Raw genomic sequence first — 23,946 nt, 5'->3', positions numbered from 1 at the left:
AGACGCGGATGGTAATGTGACCATCTATAAAGCTCGGCTTGTCGCTAAGGGTTATCGACAAGTTCAAGGGATTGACTACGATGAGACTTTCTCACCCGTATCGAAGCTGAAGTCCGTCCGAATCATGTTAGCAATTGCCGCATTCTATGATTATGAGATATGGCAAATGGACGTCAAAACGGCATTCCTTAATGGTTTCCTTAAGGAAGAACTGTATATGATGCAGCCGGAAGGTTTTGTCGACCCTAAGAATGCTAACAAGGTATGCAGGCTCCAGCGATCCATTTATGGGCTGGTGCAAGCATCTCGGAGTTGGAACATTCGCTTTGATGAGATGATCAAAGCGTTTGGGTTTATGCAAACTTATGGAGAAGTCTGCGTTTACAAGAAAGTGAGTGGGAGCTCTGTAGCATTTCTCATATTATATGTAGATGACATACTTTTGATGGGAAATGATATAGAACTTTTGAGCAGCATTAAGGCCTACTTGAATAAGAGTTTTTCAATGGAGGACCTTGAAGAAGCTGCTTATATATTAGGCATCAAGATCTATAGAGATAGATCAAGACGCCTCATAGGTCTTTCACAAAGCACATACCTTGATAAGATATTGAAGAAGTTCAATATGGATCAGTCTAAGAAGGGGTTCTTGCCTGTGTTGCAAGGTGTGAATTGAGCTCAGCTCAATGTCCGACCACGGCAGAAGATATAGAAGAGATGAGTGTCATCCCCTATGCCTCAGCCATAGGGTCTATTATGTATGCCATGCTGTGTACCAGACCTGATGTAAACCTTGCCGTAAGTTTGGTAGGAAGGTACCAAAGCAATCCCGGTAAGGAAAACTGGACATCGGTCAAGAATATCCTGAAGTACCTGAAAAGGACTAAGGACATGTTTCTCGTTTATGGAGGTAACGAAGAGCTCGTCATAAAGGGTTACGTCGACGCTAGCTTCGACACAGATCTGGATGACTCTAAGTCACAAACCGGATACGTGTATATGTTGAATGGTGGAGCAGTAAGCTGGTGCAGCTGCAAGCAGAGCGTCGTGGCGGGATCTACATGTGAAGCGGAGTACATGGCAGCCTTGGAGGCAGCGCATGAAGCAATTTGGGTGAAGAAGTTCATCACCGACCTAGGAGTCATACCCAATGCGTCGGGGCCGATCAAATTCTTCTGTGACAACACTTGAGCTATTCCACTTGCCAAGGAGCCCAGGTTTCACAAGAAGACCAGGCACATCAAGCGTCGCTTCAACTCCATTCGTGAAAATGTTCAAGATGGAGACATAGATATTTGTAAAGTACATACGGATCTGAATGTCGCAGATCCGTTGACTAAACCTCTCCCTAGAGCAAAACATGATCAACACCAGAATTCCATGGGTGTTCGATTCATCACAATGTAACTAGATGATTGACTCTAGTGCAAGTGGGAGACTGTTGGAAATATGCCCTAGAGGCAATAATAAAATGATTATTATATTTCCTTGTTCATGATAATTGTCTATTATTCATGCTATAATTGTATTATCCGGAAATCGTAATACATGTGTGAATACATAGACCACAATGTGTCCCTAGTGAGCCTCTAGTTGACTAGCTCGTTGATCAACAGATAGTCATGGTTTCCTGGCTATGGACATGTGGATGTCATTGATAACGGGATCACATCATTAGGAGAATGATGTGATGGACGAGACCCAATCCTAAGCTTAGCTCAAAGATCGTGTAGTTCGTGTACCCAACAGTTACTTGGGGTGCCTCGGGCATCCCCAAGCTTGAGCTCTTGCCTCTCTTCCTTCTTCTCACATCGAGACCTTCTCGATCATCGAACACTTCATCCACACAAAACTTCAACAGAAAACTCGGTAAGATCGTTAGTATAATAAAGCAAATCACTACTCTAAGTACTGTTGCAAACCAATTCATATTTTTTTGCATTGTATCTACTGTAATATAACTTTTCCATGGCTTAATCCACTGATATAAATTGATAGTTTCATCAAAACAAGCAAACTATGCATCAAAAACAGAATCTGTCTAAAACATAACAGTCTGTAATAATTTGAACATTCACCATACTTCTGATACTTTAAAAATTATGCCAAAATTAGGAAAAATAAACAATTTGTATAGAAAGATAGTGCAAAAAGAATCAGAACCATTTGATGTTCCAGTAAAAATGTAAAATCATGCGCTACAGCCAAAGTTTCTGTCCTGCACCGCACAAACCAACAAGCATTGTAAACATCCTAAAGGCAAACCTTGGCACATTATTTTTATAATACAATGGAATTGTACAAGGGGATAATTATTTTTGTTTAAAAGTTTCTGTAATCAAGATTCACAAAGTTTCCGTGAGCATGAACAAAGTTCAAGGCTAGCTCCCACTTCAACAATGCTTGTCTTTCTCACTTTCGCTTTTCTTTTTGAAAAGTTTTGGGTTCCCCTCTTTATTTATTTTTTGTTTTTAAACTATATAAAAGCACTCAACAGAAATAAATGACTCTCTAAAACTTCTGGGTTGTCTCCTTGCCAGCGCTTTCTTTAAAGCCATTAAGCTAGGCATATAGTGCTCAAGTAATGGATCCACCCGGATCCCAAGGTATATCAAAGCCAATTTTAATTTACAATGATTTTTAATTTAGTAGTGAGCACAAAGTAATATATATCATGCAACAACGAAGTCTAACTCTCTTCCTATGCATCGGCATGTCATAAAATAACAATTCATGCACACAAAGTAAAGACCAATGCATAGTATAAACAGTTTCTTGCAATTTTACCATGTTGAAACATAGAGAGGTGGAGATATAGTTCCCCTCTCATAATAACTAGATCATTTAAGGCGCGCGTTGCTGCGCCCATCTATTTTTGCACTCTAATGTTAAGGATTGATACAAATATATTGTTTTAATATGATAACGTACTGTATATATTTGTAACTTTAAGCTAATTTGGTCTATCATACCCTAAATCAGTGATGGGCGTTCACTTGTTGTGATTGCGCTGCTTTATTTCGTTCGCTTGTTGTAATTGCACTGCTCTATTTTATAATCCATCATTTTTAGTTGATTAGTTTTTTTAACACAATTTTTAGCTGATTAGTTGGGGTTACATAGTCCAGGAAAAGAGCTCACTGGTCTCCCTCAGTGTTAAAAGGATTCAATATTTCCACTAATGACATACCTGGACTGCGTAAAGGCAATATGCACTACCCAATTTATAATCTCTTCTATCAAGAATGTACAGAAGAATCCATGAACATAATATTGAAACCACGTTGGAATGTTGTGGCTCTTAGTTGCCATGGCCTTCCTTCTCCTCTCCCGAACATGGCCTTAGTCCTTGGGTGGCTAGGCAGGCTTGTCATTCTTCCCTTGCCGTTGTGCTCGCCATTCTCAATCTGCCTTATGATTCATCAGGGCCACCTACCTCTCGGCATAATCCGTCTTGGACAATTTAGCATCTGATTGTGTTTTCTTCTTTACTTGAAAGCCAAAATTGCTGCAGAATTGCAAGTGTAAGTGGTACACAACATTGGTAATGGTCATAATTAGCTAACAAAAAGAAACCTGATGTGCTCATGGGAGGGTCACTTTATCTTTTTACATGCGCAAAGCAAACAAGTACCGTACAGTCATTAGAAGTGTGAGTTTTTCCATGCCAATACTATTAATAAGAAAGATCATGTGGCTCATTTCATGATATAGGGAATATATACACATTGGAAAACAAATAACAGTATGATTGGTTCCTTTTGGCCAATTGAATTTTTTTGCTAAGCCTAAGATTTTGGGAGCATAAATGAAGATGCCTTCTTATAAATAAAACATCAGTAGTGATGATTTCACCTTGTACATATGGAACCATGCAAGATGAATAGCCTTTCGAATGTTTTTTCGCACTTGAAATAGCCTAACTTCTAGTTAGAGCATCAGGAAGCTATCAAGAAGTTTCCTGACCAGTGTACAACAGATTAAAAAAATCCAACCGTCCAAGTTTCCTGTCAACTGCGTATCACAATTTCTACTGACAAGATCAGATATATGATGTTATCAATGAGATGGATCAGCTTAACATGATAATTTTTTTAATTATGCACGCATGTAGCTTAAGTCAAGTAAATTAAAAGAATTGTGTGTTGAGAGTTTGTTGGTTCATTATATATAGTAGATTAAAAGAACCCAGGCACTTCATGGTTCAGAATATGCATGGGAGTACATTGGTAGCAGCAACAACACAAGACATTGATTCATAAGCAGTAAAGTCAATATATGCTATATCATGCATGTATGTATACATTCGTCCTTTCTTGGCATGTTGTACCATATATTTAGGAAAGAGATTGTTGGTGTTTTCTTGGCATCACCTCTTTCTAGAATATCTTGATTGTGTTTTTTGTCCATTTTACTGTATCATTATAAGAAATCTGCTGGATACATCAACAAACAGTACCATGTCATGAGTAAAACATATACATGGATTCACACGTCCTAGATAGATGGATGTTAAAGTATGAAGGGATCAGCTCTGCTAGTCTACGTGAACTAATTAGCTGGATATCAGCTATTGCAGATTGTCAGGAGAAGAATACTCCAAGCCAATATACAAGAATCAACCTCCAAGATTTGCCCAAATCAATTAACCAGAAACAGGATGAGCACTTCCTGTACAAAATTGAGATTGAAAACACATTAGCACATTGGAATCACTGGGTGGGAGAGGCAAATTGTAGGGGAAATAAATTCTGCAGGAAAGATGAAGATGAAGAAGCAACCTAACCAAAAACATATTTTCACACATGCGCATGAACTCAAGCATGTGTAGGTTGCCAGTAACGTACCTGGATTAATCGCGGACAGTAAGTGACGTACTTAACTACCAAGAATAGGAACTACCTTCACGCCGGCTGATAGCCTTCAATGACCTATAACCAAACGAAGGTGTGGTTCCCGTCTCCTTGTCTAAATCACCTTCTGGAAGCTGTGTTGCGGCCGTCTCCCTGTCTAAATCACCTGCTGGAAGCTGCGTCGCCTTGCTCTACATTAATCGTCCATGCCTACGTCGAGCCACCCTGCATCACGCCGCTTTGCGAGCCGAATCACCGCACTTCGCACGCCATCGGCACGCCCCCGCATCACCTCCGCCTCGTCTGCATAGGTCAGCCTCGCTGGCTTTTATTCCCTCTCCCTAACAGATCGATTGGATCGGATGAAAGGCAGGGAGGAAGAAGCATATATACACATACTACCTAGTAGAAACTGAAGTTTCAAGGAGATGAGTCGTCAGCCCGGCCATGAATGCGTGCTTCAATACGAAAGTATGATTGCATGTTTGAAGTCTGAGCGGAGCAGTTACCAGCAGATGAGGCGCCGGCCATTAGAAACAGACCATCCTGCCGCGCCGCTGGACCGACGGACCATGGAGGCGATGTACGCCTCGTCCGTGCAAACCCAGCACAGCCGCCGATGCAATCCGAGACCGTGGTCAGGCCGCACAATCAGAACAGAGGAGGAGTAGGGTCGCGACCGGTTTTAGGGTTGTACACTTCTGCGTTTTATAATTGCGTGTTGCGTTGGACGGGGTGGTAGTACAGGCCCAGTACGCTAGTAGGCCCAATTGAACCACAGACGCCCAAAAAAACCGCTGGAGCAGCGGCCCGAGAAGGCTAGCCCAGCCTGACAGGTGATTTAGCCTGTATAGAAGATTAGGTGGGATTAAGAGCAAATCTGACGGTCAAAAAAGCCTAAAACTGTCGATCCAACGGATAGAAATGTTGATGGCCTGGGAGGGATGGAAAAGTGCTCAGTTATAATGTATTTAAATTGCAAGTAGGAGCAGAAAGCACATGCATATTATATTCATCAAAATCATCATGTGTAATAGTAAAGAGCAACCCATCAATATAATCCTTAATAAGCACAAACTTCTCCGATATAGTGTAGTTTGGAGAATTTGAAAAGATATTATGACTATCATGTGTGGGTGCAATAGCAACAATTTCATGTTTAACATAAGGAACCATAGAAAATTCATCTCCATAAGCATAATTCATATTGGCATCTTGGCCACATGCATAGCAAGCATCATCAAAAAGGGATATTTCAAAAGAATCAACGGGATCATATTAATTATCGTAGCATTCATCCTTCGGTAAGCATGAAGGGGAATTAAACAATGTATGAGTTGAAGAGTTACTCTCATTAGAAGGTGGGCACGGGTGATCAATCCGCTCTTCCTCTTTTTGTTCTTTGCTCTCCTCCTCATCTTTTTCATCCAATGAGCTCACAGTTTCATCAATTTCTTCTTCCATAGATTCCTGCAAAATATTAGTCTCTTCTGGGACAGCGGAGACTTTCTCAATAAACGCATCAATATCGGAATTGTATTCATAATTCTCATAACAATATTTAAGGATAGCTAAATTTTCAGGTCTGTAGATAGTATCATGAAGATTTTCATATTCTTTGAACATAGATTCAATTTCATAAGCACCCATAAAAGCAACAAATTCTTCTATTTGTTCCACATCATAGTAGTCATATATACCTCTAGCATAAGAAGCCAAGGTTTCATTATCATTAAATTTGCATGAAAAGGGAAGGTGTGGAGACTTCATCCTAGAGCAACAAGTATAATCATATCTCAAGCATAGGTGCCTAGCATACCACTTCAACATATAAATTTGATCCCATAATAGTTTCCCTTTTTGAGTCAAGCGATAATCCCTAAAGTATTCACATTGATCCAACGTGTCTCCCATTACCAAATTGAATGGGGTTTTCTCTGGATTATCAAAGTAGTACATAATATCTGTCACATAACGAGCATCGAGGGTTTTAGGAGGTTCCTCATCTCCATGAGCAGCAAGTACACCTAATTTATTTGGTATTTTGTGTTCCATATCCATAACTAAATATAAAGAACAACTAAGAACAGCAAATAAAAATTACTTAGTGATAAAGCAAACAAGCACACACGAGAATATCCACCCCACGCTATTGCTCCCCGGCAACGGCGCCAGAAAAAGGTCTTGATAACCCACAAGTATAGGGGATCGCAACAGTTTTCGATAAGTAAGAGTGCCGAACCCAACGAGGAGCTAAAGGTAGAACAAATATTCCCTCAAGTTCTATCGACCACTAATACAACTCTACGCATGCTTGACGTTCGCTTTACCTAGAACAAGTATGAAACTAGAAGTACTTTGTAGGTGTTGTTGGATAGGTTTGCAAGGTAATAAAGAGCGCGGAAATAAAAAGTAGGGGCTGTTTAGATAAAGACACAACTAAGTTAGTTTTAGTAAAGAGGTTTTTGTTACACAAGAAAGTTATTTGTCCCTAGGCAATCGATAACTAGACTGGTAATCATTATTGCAATTTTATTTGAGGGAGAGGCATAAGCTAACATACTTTCTCTACTTGGATCATATGCACTTATGATTGTAACTCTAGCAAGCATCCGCAACTATTAAAGATCATTAAGGTAAAACCCAACCATAGCATTAAAGTATCAAGTCCTCTTTATCCCATACGTAAACAACCTACTTACTCGGGTCTGTGCTTCTATCGCTCACGCCACCCCACCATAAGCAAATCATGAACATATTGCAAACCCTACAGCGGGAATCCCTCACGCTTGCGCGACACGGAGAGCACCATAGGATAGCACCAATAATAAAACATGCAACTCAAACCAATCACGATCATCAAATAACCCATAGGATAAAACAGATCTACTCAAACATCATAGGATAGCAATACATCATTGGGAAATAATATAAAGCGTTGAGCACCATGTTTAAGTAGAGATTACAGCGGGTAAGAGAGAGATTACACCACTGCATAGAGGGGAGAAGAGTTGGTGATGATGGCGGTGAAGTTGTTGGTGAAGATTGCGGTGATGATGATGACCCCCGGTGGCACTCCGGTGCCACCGGAAGCGAGGGTGAGAGAGCCCCCCTCCTTCTTCTTATTCCTTTACCTCCTCCCTAGATGGGAGAAGGGTTTCCCCTCTGGTCCTTGGCCTCCATGGCGTGGGAGGGGCGAGAGCCCCTCCGAGATTGGATCTGTCTCTCTGTCTCTCTCTGTTTCTGCTTTCTCAGATTCTGCCCTTTCACCGTTCCTTATATTCCCGGAGATCCGTAACTCCGATTGGGCTGAAATTTTAACATGGTATCTATCCGGATATTAGCTTTCTTGCGGCGAAAGAAGGGCATCAACCGCCTTACGGGGTGGCCACGAGGGTCAGGGGCGCGCCCCCCTGCCTCGTGCCTCCCTCTAGCACCGTCTCGCGTGGATTTTTCTTCCCAAAAATCAAATATATTCCAAAAAAAATCTCAGTCGGTTTTTATCCCGTTTGGACTCCGTTTGATATGGATATTCTGCGAAACAAAAAACATGCAACAAACAGGAACTGGCACTGGGCACTGGATCAATATGTTAGTCCCAAAAATAGTATAAAAAGTTGCCAAAAGTATATGAAAGTTGAATAATATTGGCATGGAACAATCAAAAATTATAGATACGACGGAGATGTATCAGCAAGTCCCTCGTACCTACACAAACAAATAAGAACCTCGCAACCAACGCGATAAAAGGGGTTGTCAATCCCTTCACGGTCATTTACGATAGTGAGATCTGATAGAGATGATAAGATAATATTTTTTGTATTTTTATGATAAAGAGTAAAAGTAAAGATTGCAAAATAAAAGGTAATGGAAATAGCTTGTTGATGGAAGATTAATATGATGGAGAATAGACCCCGGGGCCATAGGTTTCACTAGTGGCTTCTCTCAAGATAACATAAGTATTACGGTGGGTGAACAAATTACTGTCGAGCAATTGATAGAAAAGCGAATAATTATGAGAATATCTAGGCATGATCATGTATATATGCATCATGTCCGCGACAAGTAGACTGACTCCTGCCTGCATCTACTACTATTACTCCACACATCGACCGCTATCCAGCATGCATCTAGAGTATTAAGTTCATAAGAACAGAATAACGCATTAGGTAAGATGGCATGATGTAGAGGGATAAACTCAAGCAATATGATATAAACCCCATCTTTTTATCCTCGATGGCAACAATACAATACGTGTCGTTTCCCTTTCTATCACTGGGATCGAGCACCGCAAGATTGAACCCAAAGCTAAGCACTTCTCCCATTGCAAGAAAGATCAACCTAGTAGGACAAACCAAACTGATAATTCAAAGAGACTTGCAAAGATAATCAATCATGCATAAAAGATTTCAGAGAAGAATCAAATATTGTTCATAGATAGACTTGATCATAAACCCACAATTCATCTAATCTCGACAAACGCACCGCAAAAAGAGTTACATCGAATAGATCTCCAAGAAGATCGAGGAGAACTTTGTATTGAGATTCAAAGAGAGAGAAGAAGCCATCTAGCTAATAACTATGGACCCGAAGGTCTGAAGTAAACTACTCACACATCATTAGAGGGGCCATGGAGTTGATGTAGAGGCCCTCCGTGATCGATGCCCCCTCCGGCGGAGCTCCGGAAAAGGCCCCAAGATGGGATCTCTTGGGTACAGAAGGTTGCGGAAGTGGAAATAGGGTTTCGTGGTGCTCCTGGATGTTTTCAGGTATATGAGTATATATAGGAGGAAGAAGTAGGTCGGTTAAGCCACGAGGGGGGACGGCGCGCCCCCCTGCCTCGTGGACTCCTCGTCCGTTTCTTGACATCCACTCCAAGTCCTCTGGATCACATTTGTTCCAAAAATCACGTTTCCGAAGTTTTCATTCCGTTTAGATTCTGTTTGATATTCCTTTTCTGCGAAACACTGAAATAGGCCAAAAATCAAAATTTTCCACTGGGCCTTGGCTTAATAGGTTAGTCCCAAAAATAATATAAAAGTGTAAAATAAATCCCATTAACATTCAAAACAGATAATATAATAGCATGGGACAATCAAAAATTATAGATACGTTGGAGACGTATCATGACCTAAATGGCAGTGCCACAAATATGTTGCACTATCATTATCAACTTTGCATCTTTTGGCATCTATATTATAAATATGTGTATCACTACTATCGAGATTGGATAAACCATTCACCTTGGGTGTATGACCACAGAAGGTTTTATTCATGTAAACAGAATAACAATTATTCTTTGACTTAAATGAATAACCCTATTGCAATAAACATGATCCAATCATATTATTCTCAACGCAAACATCAAATAACATTTATTTCAGGTTCAACACTAATCCCGAAGGTAAAGAGAGTGTGCGATGGTGATCTTATCAACCTTGGAATCACTTCCAACACACATCGTCACCTTGCCCTCAACTAGTCTCTGTTCATTTTATAACTCCCGTTTCAAGTTACTAATCATTGCAACTGAACCAGTATCAAATACCCAGGGGCTACTATGAATACTAGTAAAGTACACATCAATAACATGTATATCATATATACTTTTGTTCACTTTGCCAGGGGATGTATCTGGTGCACCCGCACTATTTGTGCTATCGGTGCACCGTTCGTCTGTGGCACATTCAAAAATGTTCGAAAAAATCCAAAACAAAATGAGCGCATTGACACAACATCAACGTACGTTGTCACAAAAATTCAAATCAATATTCGAAACATTGCTTGAGATACAAAAATAACAAATTTGACACTGAATAGTACATAACACAAGTTGGGCTTCAATTTTGGCCCATTAGCACATTGACGTCAAATTCGTCATTTTTGTATCTTGAGCATTGTTTTGAATTTTGATTCAAATTTTGTGACAACATACATTGTTGTTGTGTCAATAAATTATTCTTTTTCTAGATTTTTTTGAACATTATTTAATATGCAATGGGGTCTGGTGCACCGGTAGCACCAATTCCGTTGGTGCACCAGATATGTTCCCCACTTTGCCATCCTTCTTATCCGCCAAGTATTTGGGGCAGTTCCGCTTCCAGTGACCATTTTCTTTGCAGTAGAAGCACTCAGTTTCAGGCTGGGGTCTAGCTTTGGGCTTCTTCATGGGAGTGGCAACTTGCTTGTCATTCTTCTTGAAGTTCCTTTTCTTTCCCTTGCCCTTTTACTTGAAACTAGTGGTCTTGTCAACCATCAACACTTGATTATTTTCTTGATTTCTACCTTCGTTGATTTCAGCATCGCGAAAAATTCGGGAATCGTTTTCGTCATCCCTTGCATATTATAGCTCATCACGAAGTTCCAGTAACTTGGTGATAGTGACTGGAGAACTTTGTCAATCACTATTTTATCTGGAAGATTAACTCCCACTTAATTCAAGCGATTGTAGTACTCAGACAATCTAAGCACATGCTCACTGGTTGAGCTATTCTCCTCCATCTTGTAGGTAAAGTACTTGTCAGAGGTCTCATACCTCTCGACTCGAGCATGAGTCTGAAATATCCATTTCAACTCTTGGAACATCTCATATGCTCCATGGCGTTTCAAAATATTTTTGAAGTGCCGGTTCTAAGCCGTAAAGCATGGTGCACTAAACTATCAAGTAGTCATCATACCGAGCTTGTAAAACGTTCATAACGTCTGCATTTGCTCCTGCAATAATTTTGTCGCCTAGCGGTGCATCAAGGACACAATTCTTCTGTGCTGCAATGAGGATAATCCTTAGATCACGGACCTAGTTTGCATCATTGCTACTATCATCTTTCAACATAGTTTTTCTCTAGGAACATATCGAAAATAAACGGGGAGCTACATCGCGAGCTATTGATCTACAACATAGTATGCAAATACTATCAGGACTAAGTTCATGATAAATCAAAGTTCAATTAATCATATTACTTAAGAACTCCCACTTAGATAGACATCCCTCTAATCATCTAAGTGATCACATGATCCATATCAACTGAACCATGTCCGATCATCACGTGAGATGGAGTAGTTTTCGATGGTGAACATCACTATGTTGATCATATCTACTATATGATTCATGCTCGACCTTTTGGTCTGAGTGTTCCGAGGCCATATCTGCATATGCTAGGCTCGTCAAGTTTAACCCGAGTATTTTGCCTGTGTAAAACTGGCTTGCACTCGTTGTATGTGAACGTAGAGTTTATCACACCCGATCATCACGTGGTGTCTCGGCACGACGAACTGTCGCAACGATGCATACTCGGGGAGAACACTTATACCTTGAAATTTTAGTAAGGGATCATCTTATAATGCTACCACCGTACTAAGAAAAATAGGATGCATAAAAGATAAACATCACATGCAATCAAAATATGTGACATGATATGGCCATCATCATCTTGCGCCTTTGATCTCCATCTCCAAAGTACCATCATGATCTCCATCGTCACTGGCATGACACCATGATCTCCATCATCTTGATCTTTTATCAACGTGTCGTCACATGGTCGGCTGGCCAACTATTACTTTTGCAACTATTGCTATTGCATAACAATAAAGTAAAGCAATTATATGGCGCTTGCATCTTATGCAATAAAGAGACAACCATAAGGCTCCTACCAGTTGCCGATAACTTCAACAAAATATGATCATCTTATACAACAATTTATATCTCATCATGTCTTGACCATATCACATCACAACATGCCCTGCAAAAACAAGTTAGACGTCCTCTACTTTGTTGTTGCAAGTTTTATGTGGCTGCTACGGGCTGAGGAAGAACCATTCTTACCTACGCATCAAAAACCACAACGCGGTATAGTGATTGCTTTTTGATATTCAGAAAGAACCCTGTTCATTGAATCTGATTCAACTAAAGTTGGAGAAACAGACACCCACTAGCCACCTGTGTGCGAAGCACGTCGGTAGAACCAGTCTCGCGTAAGCATACGCGTAATGTCGGTCTGAGCCGCTTCATCCAACAATACCGCTGAATCAAGAATCAACTAGTGACGACAAGCAATATGTATATACCCATGCCCACAACTTCTTTGTGTTCTACTCGTGCATATAACAACTACGCATAGACCTGGCTCGGATGCCACTGTTGGGAAACACAACAATTTCAAAAATTTCCTACGCACACGCAAGATCCATCTAGGTGATGCATAGCAACGAGAGGGGAGAGTGTTGTCCACGTACCCTTGTAGACTGTAAGTGGAAGCGTTATGACAACACGGTTGATGTAGTCGTACGTCTTCACGATCCGACTGATCCTAGCACCGAAGGTACGTACCTCCACGATATGCACACGTTCAGCTCGGTGACGTCCCACGAACTCTAGATGCAGCTGAGTGTCGAGGGAGAGCTTCGTCAGCACGACGGCGTGATGATGGTGATGATGAAGTTACCGACGCAGGGCTTCGCCTAAGCACTACAACGATATGACCGAGGTGGAAATCTATGGAGGAGGGCACTGCACACGGCTAAACAATCAAATTGTGTGTTTATGGGGTGCCCCCTCCCTCGTATATAAAGGAGGGGAGGAGGAGGAGGAGGGCCGGCCTCAAGGGGCGCGCCCAAAGGGAGGATTCCTACTCCTAGTATGAGTAGGTTTCCCCCTTTCCTAGTCCAAGTAGGAGAAGAAGGAAGGAGAGGGAGAGGGAGAAGGAAAGAGGGGGCGGCGCCCCTCCTAGTCCAATTCGGACCAGCCCATGGGGGGCGCGCAGCCACCCCTTGAGGCCCTTCTCTCCTTTCCCATATGTCCCATTAAGGCCAACTACTTCCCCCGGCGAATTCCCGTAACTCTCCGGTACTCCGAAAAAATACCCGAATCACCCGGAACCTTTCCGATGTCCGAATATAGCCTTCCAATATATCGATCTTTACATCTAGACCATTTCGAGACTCCTCGTCATGTTCGTGATCTCATCCGGCACTCCGAACAACCTTAGGTACATCAAATCACATAACTCATAATACAAATCGTCATCGAACGTTAAGCGTGCGGACCCTACGGGTTCGAGAACTATGTAGACATGACCGAGACACATCTCCGGTCAATAGCCAATAGCGGAACCTGGATGCTCATATTGGCTCCTACATATTCTACGAAGATTTTTATCGGTCAAACCGCATAACAACATACGTTGTTCCCTTTGTCATCGGTATGTTACTTGCCCAAGTTTCAATCGTCAGTATCATCATACCTAGTTCAATCTTGTCACCGGCAAGGTTCTTTAATCGTTCCATAATGCAACATCCCACAACTAACTCATTAGTCACATTGCCTGCAAGGCTTATAGTGATGTGCATTACCGAGAGGGCCCAGAGATACCTCTCCGACAATCGGAGTGACAAATCCTAATCCCGATCTATGCCAACTCAACAAATACTATCGGAGACACCTGTAGATCATCTTTATAATCACCCAGTTACGTTGTGACGTTTGATAACACACTAAGTGTTTCTCTGGTATTCAGGAGTTGCATAATCTCATAGTCATAGGAACATGTATAAGTCATGAAGAAAGCAGTAGCAATAAACTAAACGATCATAGTGCTAAGCTAATGGATGGGTCTTGTCCATCACATTATTCTCTAATGATGTGATCCCATTCATCAAATGACAACACATGTCTATGGCTAGGAAACTTAACCATCTTTGATTAACGAGCTAGTCTAGTAGAGGCATACTAGGGACACTCTGTTTGTCTATGTATTCACACATGTACTAAGTTTCTAGTTAATACAATTCTAGCATGAATAATAAACATTTATTATGATATAAGGAAATATAAATAACAACTTTATTATTGTCTCTAGGGCATATTTCCTTCAATATCTGATCTAACTCGCCGAAGGTACCATTGTCTTTCTCCGTTGTAATATCATCTTTGTATAATCCCACATAAGCATGGGTAGAGTTGTTTGCTGCATGGGGGAGGAGGGGGTGGGCTAGCAGGAGGACTGATACGTCTTAAACGTATCTATATTTTTCCTTTTTTCATGCCACTTTATCATAATTGCTAATTTCGTGGGCCTGAAAAATAAAAGAAAAATACACCATGAAGTTTTAGACCAAGACAGAGCCAGGGAGCCAAGAAACAACGAAGAGGCCCCCTATGGGCCCCACACAGCCAGTTCCCTGGCCGAGTCACGAGGCCGTGTGGGACCCAAAGGGCACCTCTCCACTGCCTCTTCATTTTGCCACCTTTATATTGACCCGAATATTCTCAACAGATTTGTGGAGGAATTTTTCGCCACAACCTCCTCTCTATTTGGTGGATATCCAATCTGGAGGCCTGGTCCGGTACTCTGCAGAAGGGGAATCCATCACCGGAGATATTTTTATCAAGCTTGCTACCACTATGACCATGAATGAGTAGTCCTCCTTGGACTATGGGCCCATAATAGTAGCTTAGATGACATCTTCTCCCCCCTGTTCTTCAATACAAAGATCTAATGAGCCGCCCTGCATGATTGAGATCAATCTGATGTAAATCTTGGTGTGTTTGTTATCACTTCATGATCATATATATACATGATTGTTTTGGATTTTTAGTTCTTGTTGCATAATTTGTGCACATATATGCTCTCCAATCTATTAGTCTTGCACTGGCCATATTTAGATGAATGATCTCCAAGAGAGAGTTGTATATATTAGTTGAGTTCAATCTTGCAAGTAATCTATTAGTGACAAAAAGTGGAAAAGACTTGTACCATGTCGTTGCCACTATGGATAAAAAGATAGTTATGTTTCTATGCTGGATACATTCATAGAAGTTTGAAACTGAGATTCAACATTACGAGGAAAATTTTAAGACAAGAAACATACTCCATTTCAAATTAGAAGTCTCATCTTTATCTCAAGTCAAACTTTACTAGAACCAACCAAGTTTTCTATCTAGATAAGATTTAACAATGTCTCATCTAACTCCTGTGTCATTTGATTTTACGCGAAAATCCATGTGTGTTTTCTCTTTCTTTTTTATTTTTTCCACGCTAATGTTACCTAGATGAGATTTAGTTTTGTTGCGAGGAAAAACTTTCGATCTATTCTTCAATTATCAAGGTAGTATAAAGAACACCGGAAGTAAAAAATACATCCAGGTCCATAGACCACTTAGCCACGACTACAAATACTGGAGTGAGCCGAAGGCGCGCCGCTGTCTTCATTCCTCCCTCATCGGAGTCGGCCAAACTTTTTTGTAGTAAACAGTCGGGAAGTCATCGTGTTAAGGTCCATAAGACCAGTGCACCAGAACAAACAATCAATAGAAGCGTAGATCAAAATGATCCAACCCGTAGACATACGAACAAAGACAGGATCCACGTGGATCCACCGAAGACGTCTGAACGAATCCCGCGAGATCCGCCAGAGACAAACTCCACACGTCCTCCGATGATGTTAGAAACACCATTAGAATGGAGACTAGATGGAGAGAACCTTATTCCATCTTCAGAGAGCCGCCTCCGCCTCGACTTTCTAAGCAGGACATAAACCCTAACAAAACTCAAGAAATTATGAAAAACCGGAGACCTCCCACCAGCAAAGGTCGAGATCTATCGCGCCACCATGGCCCTAAGACCACATAAGACGAGGTAGACTGGCGGCAGCACGACGATAGGCACGAGAAACCGTAGCCAGATGGTTCTCTTTCTTCGAAAACGATAAATTAATTTGTGGATGATGTAGTTTTTATCTCTACTACTACTCAACGTAAGGTTCCCATTAGATTCTCATTTCACCTTTCTTCTCACTATCCCTTCGTCCAACCTTTCATGTATATGATAATCAATCATCTCAATTTACTTACCTTCTGAATCAATTCCACTTTGATTTACTTACCAAATTTCTAATCAAAATATAAGGTAATTCACATGCAGAATTTGATGAACATTTATTTACACAATTATATTATTATTGACAGGTAAATCACAAACTAACGTATTAAAATATTTATATCTCATTGCAACGCACATGCATTGTTCTAGTAAAATTAATCAAACTAGGAAGTTTGACTTGGAAGTTAAACTAAAGCTTCAATTGATTTGAAGGAGAGAAAGTATGTTATCTTTTAATAAAAATGATGGTTATAGCGTAATTGCAGAGTCAGCGTCAATGTCCAAAACGATGTTTTCTTGCCAAAGAATTTATTCTTCTACCATCTAAAAATAAGAGGAAGCAGTATATATTGCTGAATCTGAAGAGAGAAAAGGCCTTCGCTAAGGATTGTCTTGTCAGTAAGAAAAAACAAAGCCTTCGCCACGGGCCTGTCCGTCTTCCGACCACACCGGTCCATCGATCTCGGCGATGGGGATCGGCATGAGCAGCGGCCGGCAGTACTTCGCCGGCCGGACGCTGCCGCTGTTGGCTGTGCAGATGCTTCTACAGTACGGCCCGGCCGACGCAAGCCGCCCGCCCTTGACGGCCGCGCTGGTCGCCGCCAACGCGCTGGTGTACTTCCGCCCGGGCGCCGTCGACGCGCACCTACCCCGGCTCCGGCACGTCATGTTCAACCCCCATCTCATCATCAAGGTACCCACCTACACCACCACGCCTCAACCGGCTGATTTTTTTAGGGCTAATGGCAGGTGCTCTGCCTTCGCATTATAGATTAGACATTTACAAGAGAAAGGTCTGAAGCCCTAAGGCAGACAGGGAAAAACAGCACATTTACATAGCTAAATGCCTCGAATAGGCCATATCCAAGTATATTAAGTCAGACCTGACTAAGCAACCGGCTGATTAGATGGCGGAATTATGTGCATGTTATCTTTTCTTTTGCCATGGAATTATGTTTGGATTCAGTTGGCTACTGAACAAATTACATCGAGCACCCTTATCCAGGGGTACAGGGTTGCGGAGTTCAGCACCGCATTATGTTGTGCCGATATTTTTGTCTCCGGTTGCCGCATTGTTGGGTTTAGCTAATAAAACTTATGCTTTTGATCTGCCTAGCTTGCAATTGGGCGAAATTTAGAAGATGATTACTGAGCAATGCTGCATAGGAGCAGGATTCCGACCCTGATTATAATTGGGATTCCCTATTGGTAGTATTTGGCAACGATACTCTATTAGAGTTGGCTAAATTTTCTCTTATTTAGTTCAACATAACGCTGTTGAAGCAGAGATTGACCCTATGTCTGTATACAAGTTTAGGGACTCACTTGTCCAGTTGTCTAGATCATGGATCAAAATGACATTTTCGCACACACACAAAAAGGATCTAAATGACATGATGCGCAAGTTTTGCACCCCATGCCCATGGCTCACTTTACAGAATTGGTAAAATGCACGCTACACCATTCGCAATGTTGTGCTTCTCCTGTTGCATTGTTTCCCTACCAGCAGGGTGCAGATGATGTGCTTTGAATGTCGTACTGCAAGTAATTGCAAGTTGTTCTTTTCAGACTTTTCTAAGCATCATTTCCAGAGTTTTATATATCCACCACTCTAAAAAGTACTAACAGTTATGAACATTGTTGCAGTTCGGCGACCTGAGACGTTTCTTCCTCTCAGCTTTCTACCACTTGAGTGAAGGTCACTTCTTCATGAACATGGCTTCTCTCTTGCGCACGGGGGCAAAGCTTGAAACATCAATGGGCAGTCCCGAGTTTGCTTGCATGGTGGTTTCCTTGCTTGGCCTTTCTCAGGGCTTCACACTGCTCTTGTCTAAGGGCTTGCTTTCGCTCGGCAACGACATGGTGTATTATCAGTATTCTGCTGGATTTAGTGGAGTGCTGCTTGGCATGAATGTTGTGCTGAATGCCCGAGAAGGCGATGTTGTCTGGCATGGGGTGACCGTTCCTGCAAAGTATGCGACATTGCTTGAACTAGTACTCGTCCATGCTTTCAATCCGGAGGCGCACTTGATTTGCAATGTTGGTGGGATACTTGCTGGCCTGGCCTACCTTTTACTGAGGCACGGTCCAGAACGTCTCGTTCCTATGTTTTCAGGCATTGCAGACGTCGTGAGTCAGCCGGCGAGATTTGCTAAGAAACTTCTAAGGCCAGCAGCACATAGTCGGGGGAGCAGTGTCCGGCGCCATGTTGCACCGGCGCAAGAAGAGGTTGGGCAAGGTATGCGGTGGAGATGCATAACATGTTCTTGTGACAACTCGCGTTACACAGATGTCTGTGAGATGTGCAGCACTCCGCACCCGGACCATGCCTTTTCCCGCAGACGGCATCTCCAAGACGATGGAAACAACGAGCTCTCAGTCGAGGAGATCCGCCGTAGGAGGCTCGAAAGATTTGGAGGATGATGTAGTCTGCACCAACGCAACTTCCATAGGGAAGTAGCAGTGCAATGTCCAAGTAGTCCGCACGGAGAATGGCAGGCATCTGCCCGTTTTGTGCTAGATGGTTTAGTGTTCCTTGGTTCTAGCATTAGTTATATGTGGAATGCTTTACGTAATTGAAATTGGTCTTAATCACCATTACTGTTGCTGATACAGTTATGTTCTTTAGCTTGAATCTTTGACAACCAGAAAGCAGTTTCCCGGTGATGATTTAAATTGGTGTTTAGGTGGTAGCTGCAGATTAGACACCTGTTGTGCTTTACACAGGTTTTATTTATATGCATTGCCTTGTGAGAGGAGCACTGAATCACTTCTCACCCATCTGTCCGATATGTGAGACCTTTCCGTCTAGTGGAAAGATTCGATTCAGCCTGCCTGCCAGACAATCTGTTTTCCATTATGAAGATCTAAGGATCGATCTCTCGTCCCATCATAAAAACAAATCAACGGGAATTCTAATTTTGCGTGTCCTTGCCTGAAAGCACTTGGATAGCATCTCTCAGTGCCAATTTTGTCATCTGATTCAATTCGACAGAGAAGCACTTTGGTGGGAGTTACTAAAACTGGTGTACGACTGCATAATACTGCCTGGTAGTAGACATACAAGCAACACGGCATGGATTCTGGCTATGGTTTCATGGTTTGGAACTCATGAAATTGCACAATTTTGTACTACTACTACAAAGCTTCGAATTGATACGTATATTACTCGGGGAAACTCGTACTCCCTCCGTTTCAAATTACTCGTCGCAAAAATGAATATATCTAGAACTAAAATACATCTGGGCAATGTCTCGTGGTACAATTTTAGTCTCACACCCAAAACAGGGATAGCATCCGAGAAGAGAAAAAAGCAGGCTCCCTACTTGTGCGTGTTGCATTCTTGGCTGTAGAAATCGTTGCGTTCGATCAGGGATCTGGTCCCTGCCGCGACCACCTTCCTTGAGGGGGGCCTGATTGCCTTGGCCGTCACCGGCGTGCCATGTTCGTCGCTGGCCGTGCCGCTCCCCCTCCTGCTCCGCCGGATCGGATGGCTCGTCCAGCAGGAGAGGCGGCTTCTGGGGGAAGAGAAAGACGATGATAGCCTGTCTCGGATGGTCTTGGCGATCTCGCCCTTCTTTTTTTCCTTGCTCGTGCTATTATTGTCCCCTTCGGTGGCCGGCGGCGCGCTGGGAGCGGGCGGCTGCGGCGGAGGACGCCGTCGGCGGAGAAGCCCCGTGCGAGCGCCTTCCTCATCATCTCCACCCTCTCGCGCCTGCCATGAGAGGAAAGCAACACCGGAATCACCCCAGCTACCTTGGTCGATGGGCGCACGCCGGGGAGTAAATATAGTCAAAAATGACGAAGCGTAGGTAGGAGGTGATGAGAGGGTGGAGGCGGTGCGAACCTGAGCCAGGATGGACGAGGGATGGATGGGAGGAGTTTGCTGCCGCAGAGAGGAACCGGTGCGGTGCGGTGCGGTGCCGGTGGGCGCCTTCTCCTTGAAATCAGAGGGGAGGTCCGCAATTCCGCCTCCCCTTTTCAGGCGCTGTTTCCACACCCGAAAGTCTCTCTTTCCAGCCCCATTCGAAACTCTGAATTTGGTCGGTCGTATCCTACTCTCTTCGCCCCCCAAAAAAGTGTCGCTAATAATATGAACATAAAAATGGAGCATTCTAGTTTAATAAAGTAAATACTCTAATTTGAAAATACTGAGTTCTATTGATTGGAATAGGCCCTGGGGTTGAAGAAGGTCCCATGGGTTTGGTTGTTTGCTGGGAAAACAAGTTTTTTTCTTTCAAATAATTTTTACGAACATGCTTTTTTCACAGCCATATTTGGAACATATAGACTCTAGTAATCATGCACGTGCAATGCAACGCCTTATAAATATAGAAATGATTGTGTGACTCCTATATTTAACCCAACAATTAAGGGATGAAAATATTCAATCTAGCTCACACACAAACAACCACTCTCAAAGTATTAATAGTCATAATTACAATTCAAGTTTTATAATAACCTGGAATTGATGTGTTCGTTGCAAATTCAGACTATTTTATAGTCATAATTACAATAAAACCTTCGATCCATTTTATCACTAAAGATTCTTCAACACTCAGGGAATAGCTTTTGTGCTTACAAACTTGATTTTTCTAAAGCATTTGACTGTGCAGATTGGGAATTTTTAAGGCAGGCGATGGAAAAGTTTGGCTTTGCTCACCAAATCGTACCGTGGGTAATGACATAGGCGATCTTTCTGAGATACTCCATGAAATTCAATGGAGCCATCTTGGATCCGTTTGCACCGATGTGTGGGCTTCGGCAAAGTGATCCCCTATCCTCGTTCTTATTCTTATTGGTGGCTAATGGTTTGTCTGTGCTACTCATATGGGGTGCAGAAATATGTGCTTTTGATCCACTAAAAATCTGTCGGAGAGCTCTGGGTATTTCCCGCCTTCTCTTTGCTGATGACACTATGTTGTTCTTGAAGGTGAACCCACATCAAGCAAATTATAGGGACTTATTGCTAGCCATGCTCAGATGACTGGTTAGTATATTAATCCTCGTAAATGTTCAATAGAATTTGGTGAGAGGTGCTCCATGGCTATGCAGCAAGAGGCCAGACTTGTTCTGGAGAATGTGAGTACTGAATTTGAATCATAGTATCTTGGTCTCCCAACTCCAGAGGGCAAGATGCACAAAGGTAAATTTTAAAATTTGCAAGAAAGGACTACACCAACATAGCTTGATATGGGGGATGTCATCTCTCAGGCCAGTAAAGAGACCTTGATTCAATCAGTTGCACAAGCGACCACGACATATATTATGAGTGTGTTCAAACAACCGATGTGAGTGTGATGATTTAATAAGATTCATTTGAAACCTGTTTTAGCTAGGAATGAAGTTGGTTCAGAGGTGTCAAGTAGAGAGGTTAGATCTTCTCTTCCTTCTCATACTGCGAGTAATATCTCTACTACACTTTCCACTTTATGTTGATCAGTTTGAGCATGAGCAGCTCGTTCAGAGCGTAAATGACCGGCCCTTGAGGCGCGAGTAGACTTATCATATAGAAAGGAAAGAGATAAGCGGAGGGAGGATGGTTTGATGATAGCCAAGATCTCCATCTCATTTGTCACTCTCGTATTCTTAATAGGAATCGGCAAGCAGATACAACCACTAGGCCATTGCCATTCGACTAGTCTATCAGAGTATCCTACGAAGTCAGGTCCAGTAGGCGCAGGATGCGCTAAGAGGATAAAGGAGGATGTTCCCTGCAGGGCATTTCGCGGGGTTAGGATGTGCATGTTTACCAAATGAGCGGAAGACTTGACGCGAGCCAATGAAGCGCTGCTAAGGCGCTCCGGCTTTCCCCTGTTGAGTCGCTCTTTCCTGACCTTCTAAGTGAGTTCTAGCTTGAGCTGGCATAGTTTGTTCCAAGGAAAAATGGCAAAGCCAGAAAAGTTCTCCAGGAAATCACACTAACTATTTTTTCTGCATAGACTCGTATGATTATGAATCAAAAGCAAAACATCCTAGCTCATTGCCTGAAAGTGGAGCTCGTATTATACACCTTGACCGCCACCGTCCGATCATTGGAATCGGCTTAGCCGAAAAAGGCAGATCTGGTTTCACTAATAGGAAGAACACCCTTCTAAGGTGAAGGTATTCCATTTCTAAGAAGGAAGTTCTATATGTTCGAACAAAAGAGAAGCTCTAAAATGGAAATCGAGATGTGAGGTGCAGGTGGTGATGATCACCCCGGGGTATGCGCTAGCACCCTTGACGGGCACTCCAGGACCCGCCTACGCTCGTGAAAACCCAGGTCGCGGAGGTAGAGTGAAAGATTCGCCAGGTGTGAAATCCCATTGTATTCGAGGAGTCAAGGATTTGCTGGGAATTCCGGATCGTAGAAAGGGAAGATCTAAATATGGTGCAGAAAGACCTAAATCGAAATGAATGGAAGATGCCTCTGGAACTTTTTGGTTCTTTTTTGGGGGACCTGCATTTGTTAAAGCTGAAAATGTGTTCCTGCCCGGAAGCGATTCGGACCTGCATTTGTTAAAGCTTAGAATTTGTTCCTGCCCGGAATGTGTTCCTGTTCGGAATAGGAAGCAAGCCCAACCACGGACTTGGGCCTCTCGGTGAGGACCGAGTCAGTTGTTGGTTCGTTTTTCCTTCCCCGCAAGTATAGCATGATGAGCCCAAGTTACGGCAGCTCCGGATGAAGGGAGAATAGGGGTATTAAGAAGAGGGATTTCCCAAGGATCTAAAACCCCAATCCTTTCTAATGGGATTCAAAGAAGGGTAAGTGAAAGGTGCACTGGATGGCATGGGCGAAAATTATTCAGCCAAAATGCCAGGGTGGACTGGGTTACTGGGACTTTCATCTCTTCGATCAAGCATTACTTGCGAGCCAAGTGTGGAGGCTTCTCACCTGACCAGACTCACTGTGTACCCATGTACTGAAAGCAAAGTACCTAACCAGGCTCTCGAGGACACTGTGTTTTCAGGTAATGCATCCTCAACATGGCATGCTATTCATAACGGACTTGAACCGTGCAAGAAGGGGTTGATCTAGCATGTTGGCAACAACAGCAAAATTAGGATCTGTAGGGATTCGTAGCTGCCTCATCCGGTCTCATACATGCCAGTCTTCCAGTGGAGAACATGTCAGCTACGATGAGTAGCGGAGCTCTTGGACGATGCCAATCGATGAAATGGCGAACTCCTGCACCGCCACTTCCTTCCTATGGATTTGGTAGCCATCATGTAAA

The 23,946-nt window shown here is 42.6% G+C and overlaps 2 protein-coding genes across 2 annotated transcripts; one reads left to right on the top strand and one right to left on the bottom strand.

Annotated features, from left to right (window-relative positions):
* The first annotated feature begins 17,099 nt into the window (after positions 1–17,099).
* LOC125543640 (rhomboid-like protein 14, mitochondrial) lies at positions 17,100–19,405 on the top strand. The gene is made up of 2 exons (XM_048707051.2): positions 17,100–17,423; positions 18,377–19,405. Exons 1-2 carry the CDS (start codon positions 17,199–17,201, stop codon positions 19,151–19,153), a joined length of 1,002 nt encoding a protein of 333 aa, XP_048563008.1. The 5' UTR covers positions 17,100–17,198; the 3' UTR covers positions 19,154–19,405.
* A 467-nt stretch (positions 19,406–19,872) lies between these two features.
* LOC125546785 (uncharacterized) lies at positions 19,873–20,858 on the bottom strand. The gene is made up of 2 exons (XM_048710917.2): positions 20,577–20,858; positions 19,873–20,444 (listed from the first exon to the last, which is right to left on the bottom strand). The coding sequence occupies exons 1-2, from the start codon at positions 20,841–20,843 to the stop codon at positions 20,052–20,054; spliced, it is 660 nt and encodes a 219-aa protein (XP_048566874.2). The 5' UTR covers positions 20,844–20,858; the 3' UTR covers positions 19,873–20,051.
* Positions 20,859–23,946: the final 3,088 nt, after the last annotated feature.

The sequence above is a fragment of the Triticum urartu genome, chromosome 3A (assembly GCF_056163025.1).
Source record: "Triticum urartu cultivar PI428250 chromosome 3A, HENAU_Tu73, whole genome shotgun sequence".
Lineage (NCBI taxonomy): Eukaryota > Viridiplantae > Streptophyta > Magnoliopsida > Poales > Poaceae > Triticum > Triticum urartu.
This window is presented reverse-complemented; position numbering and strand designations above follow the sequence as displayed.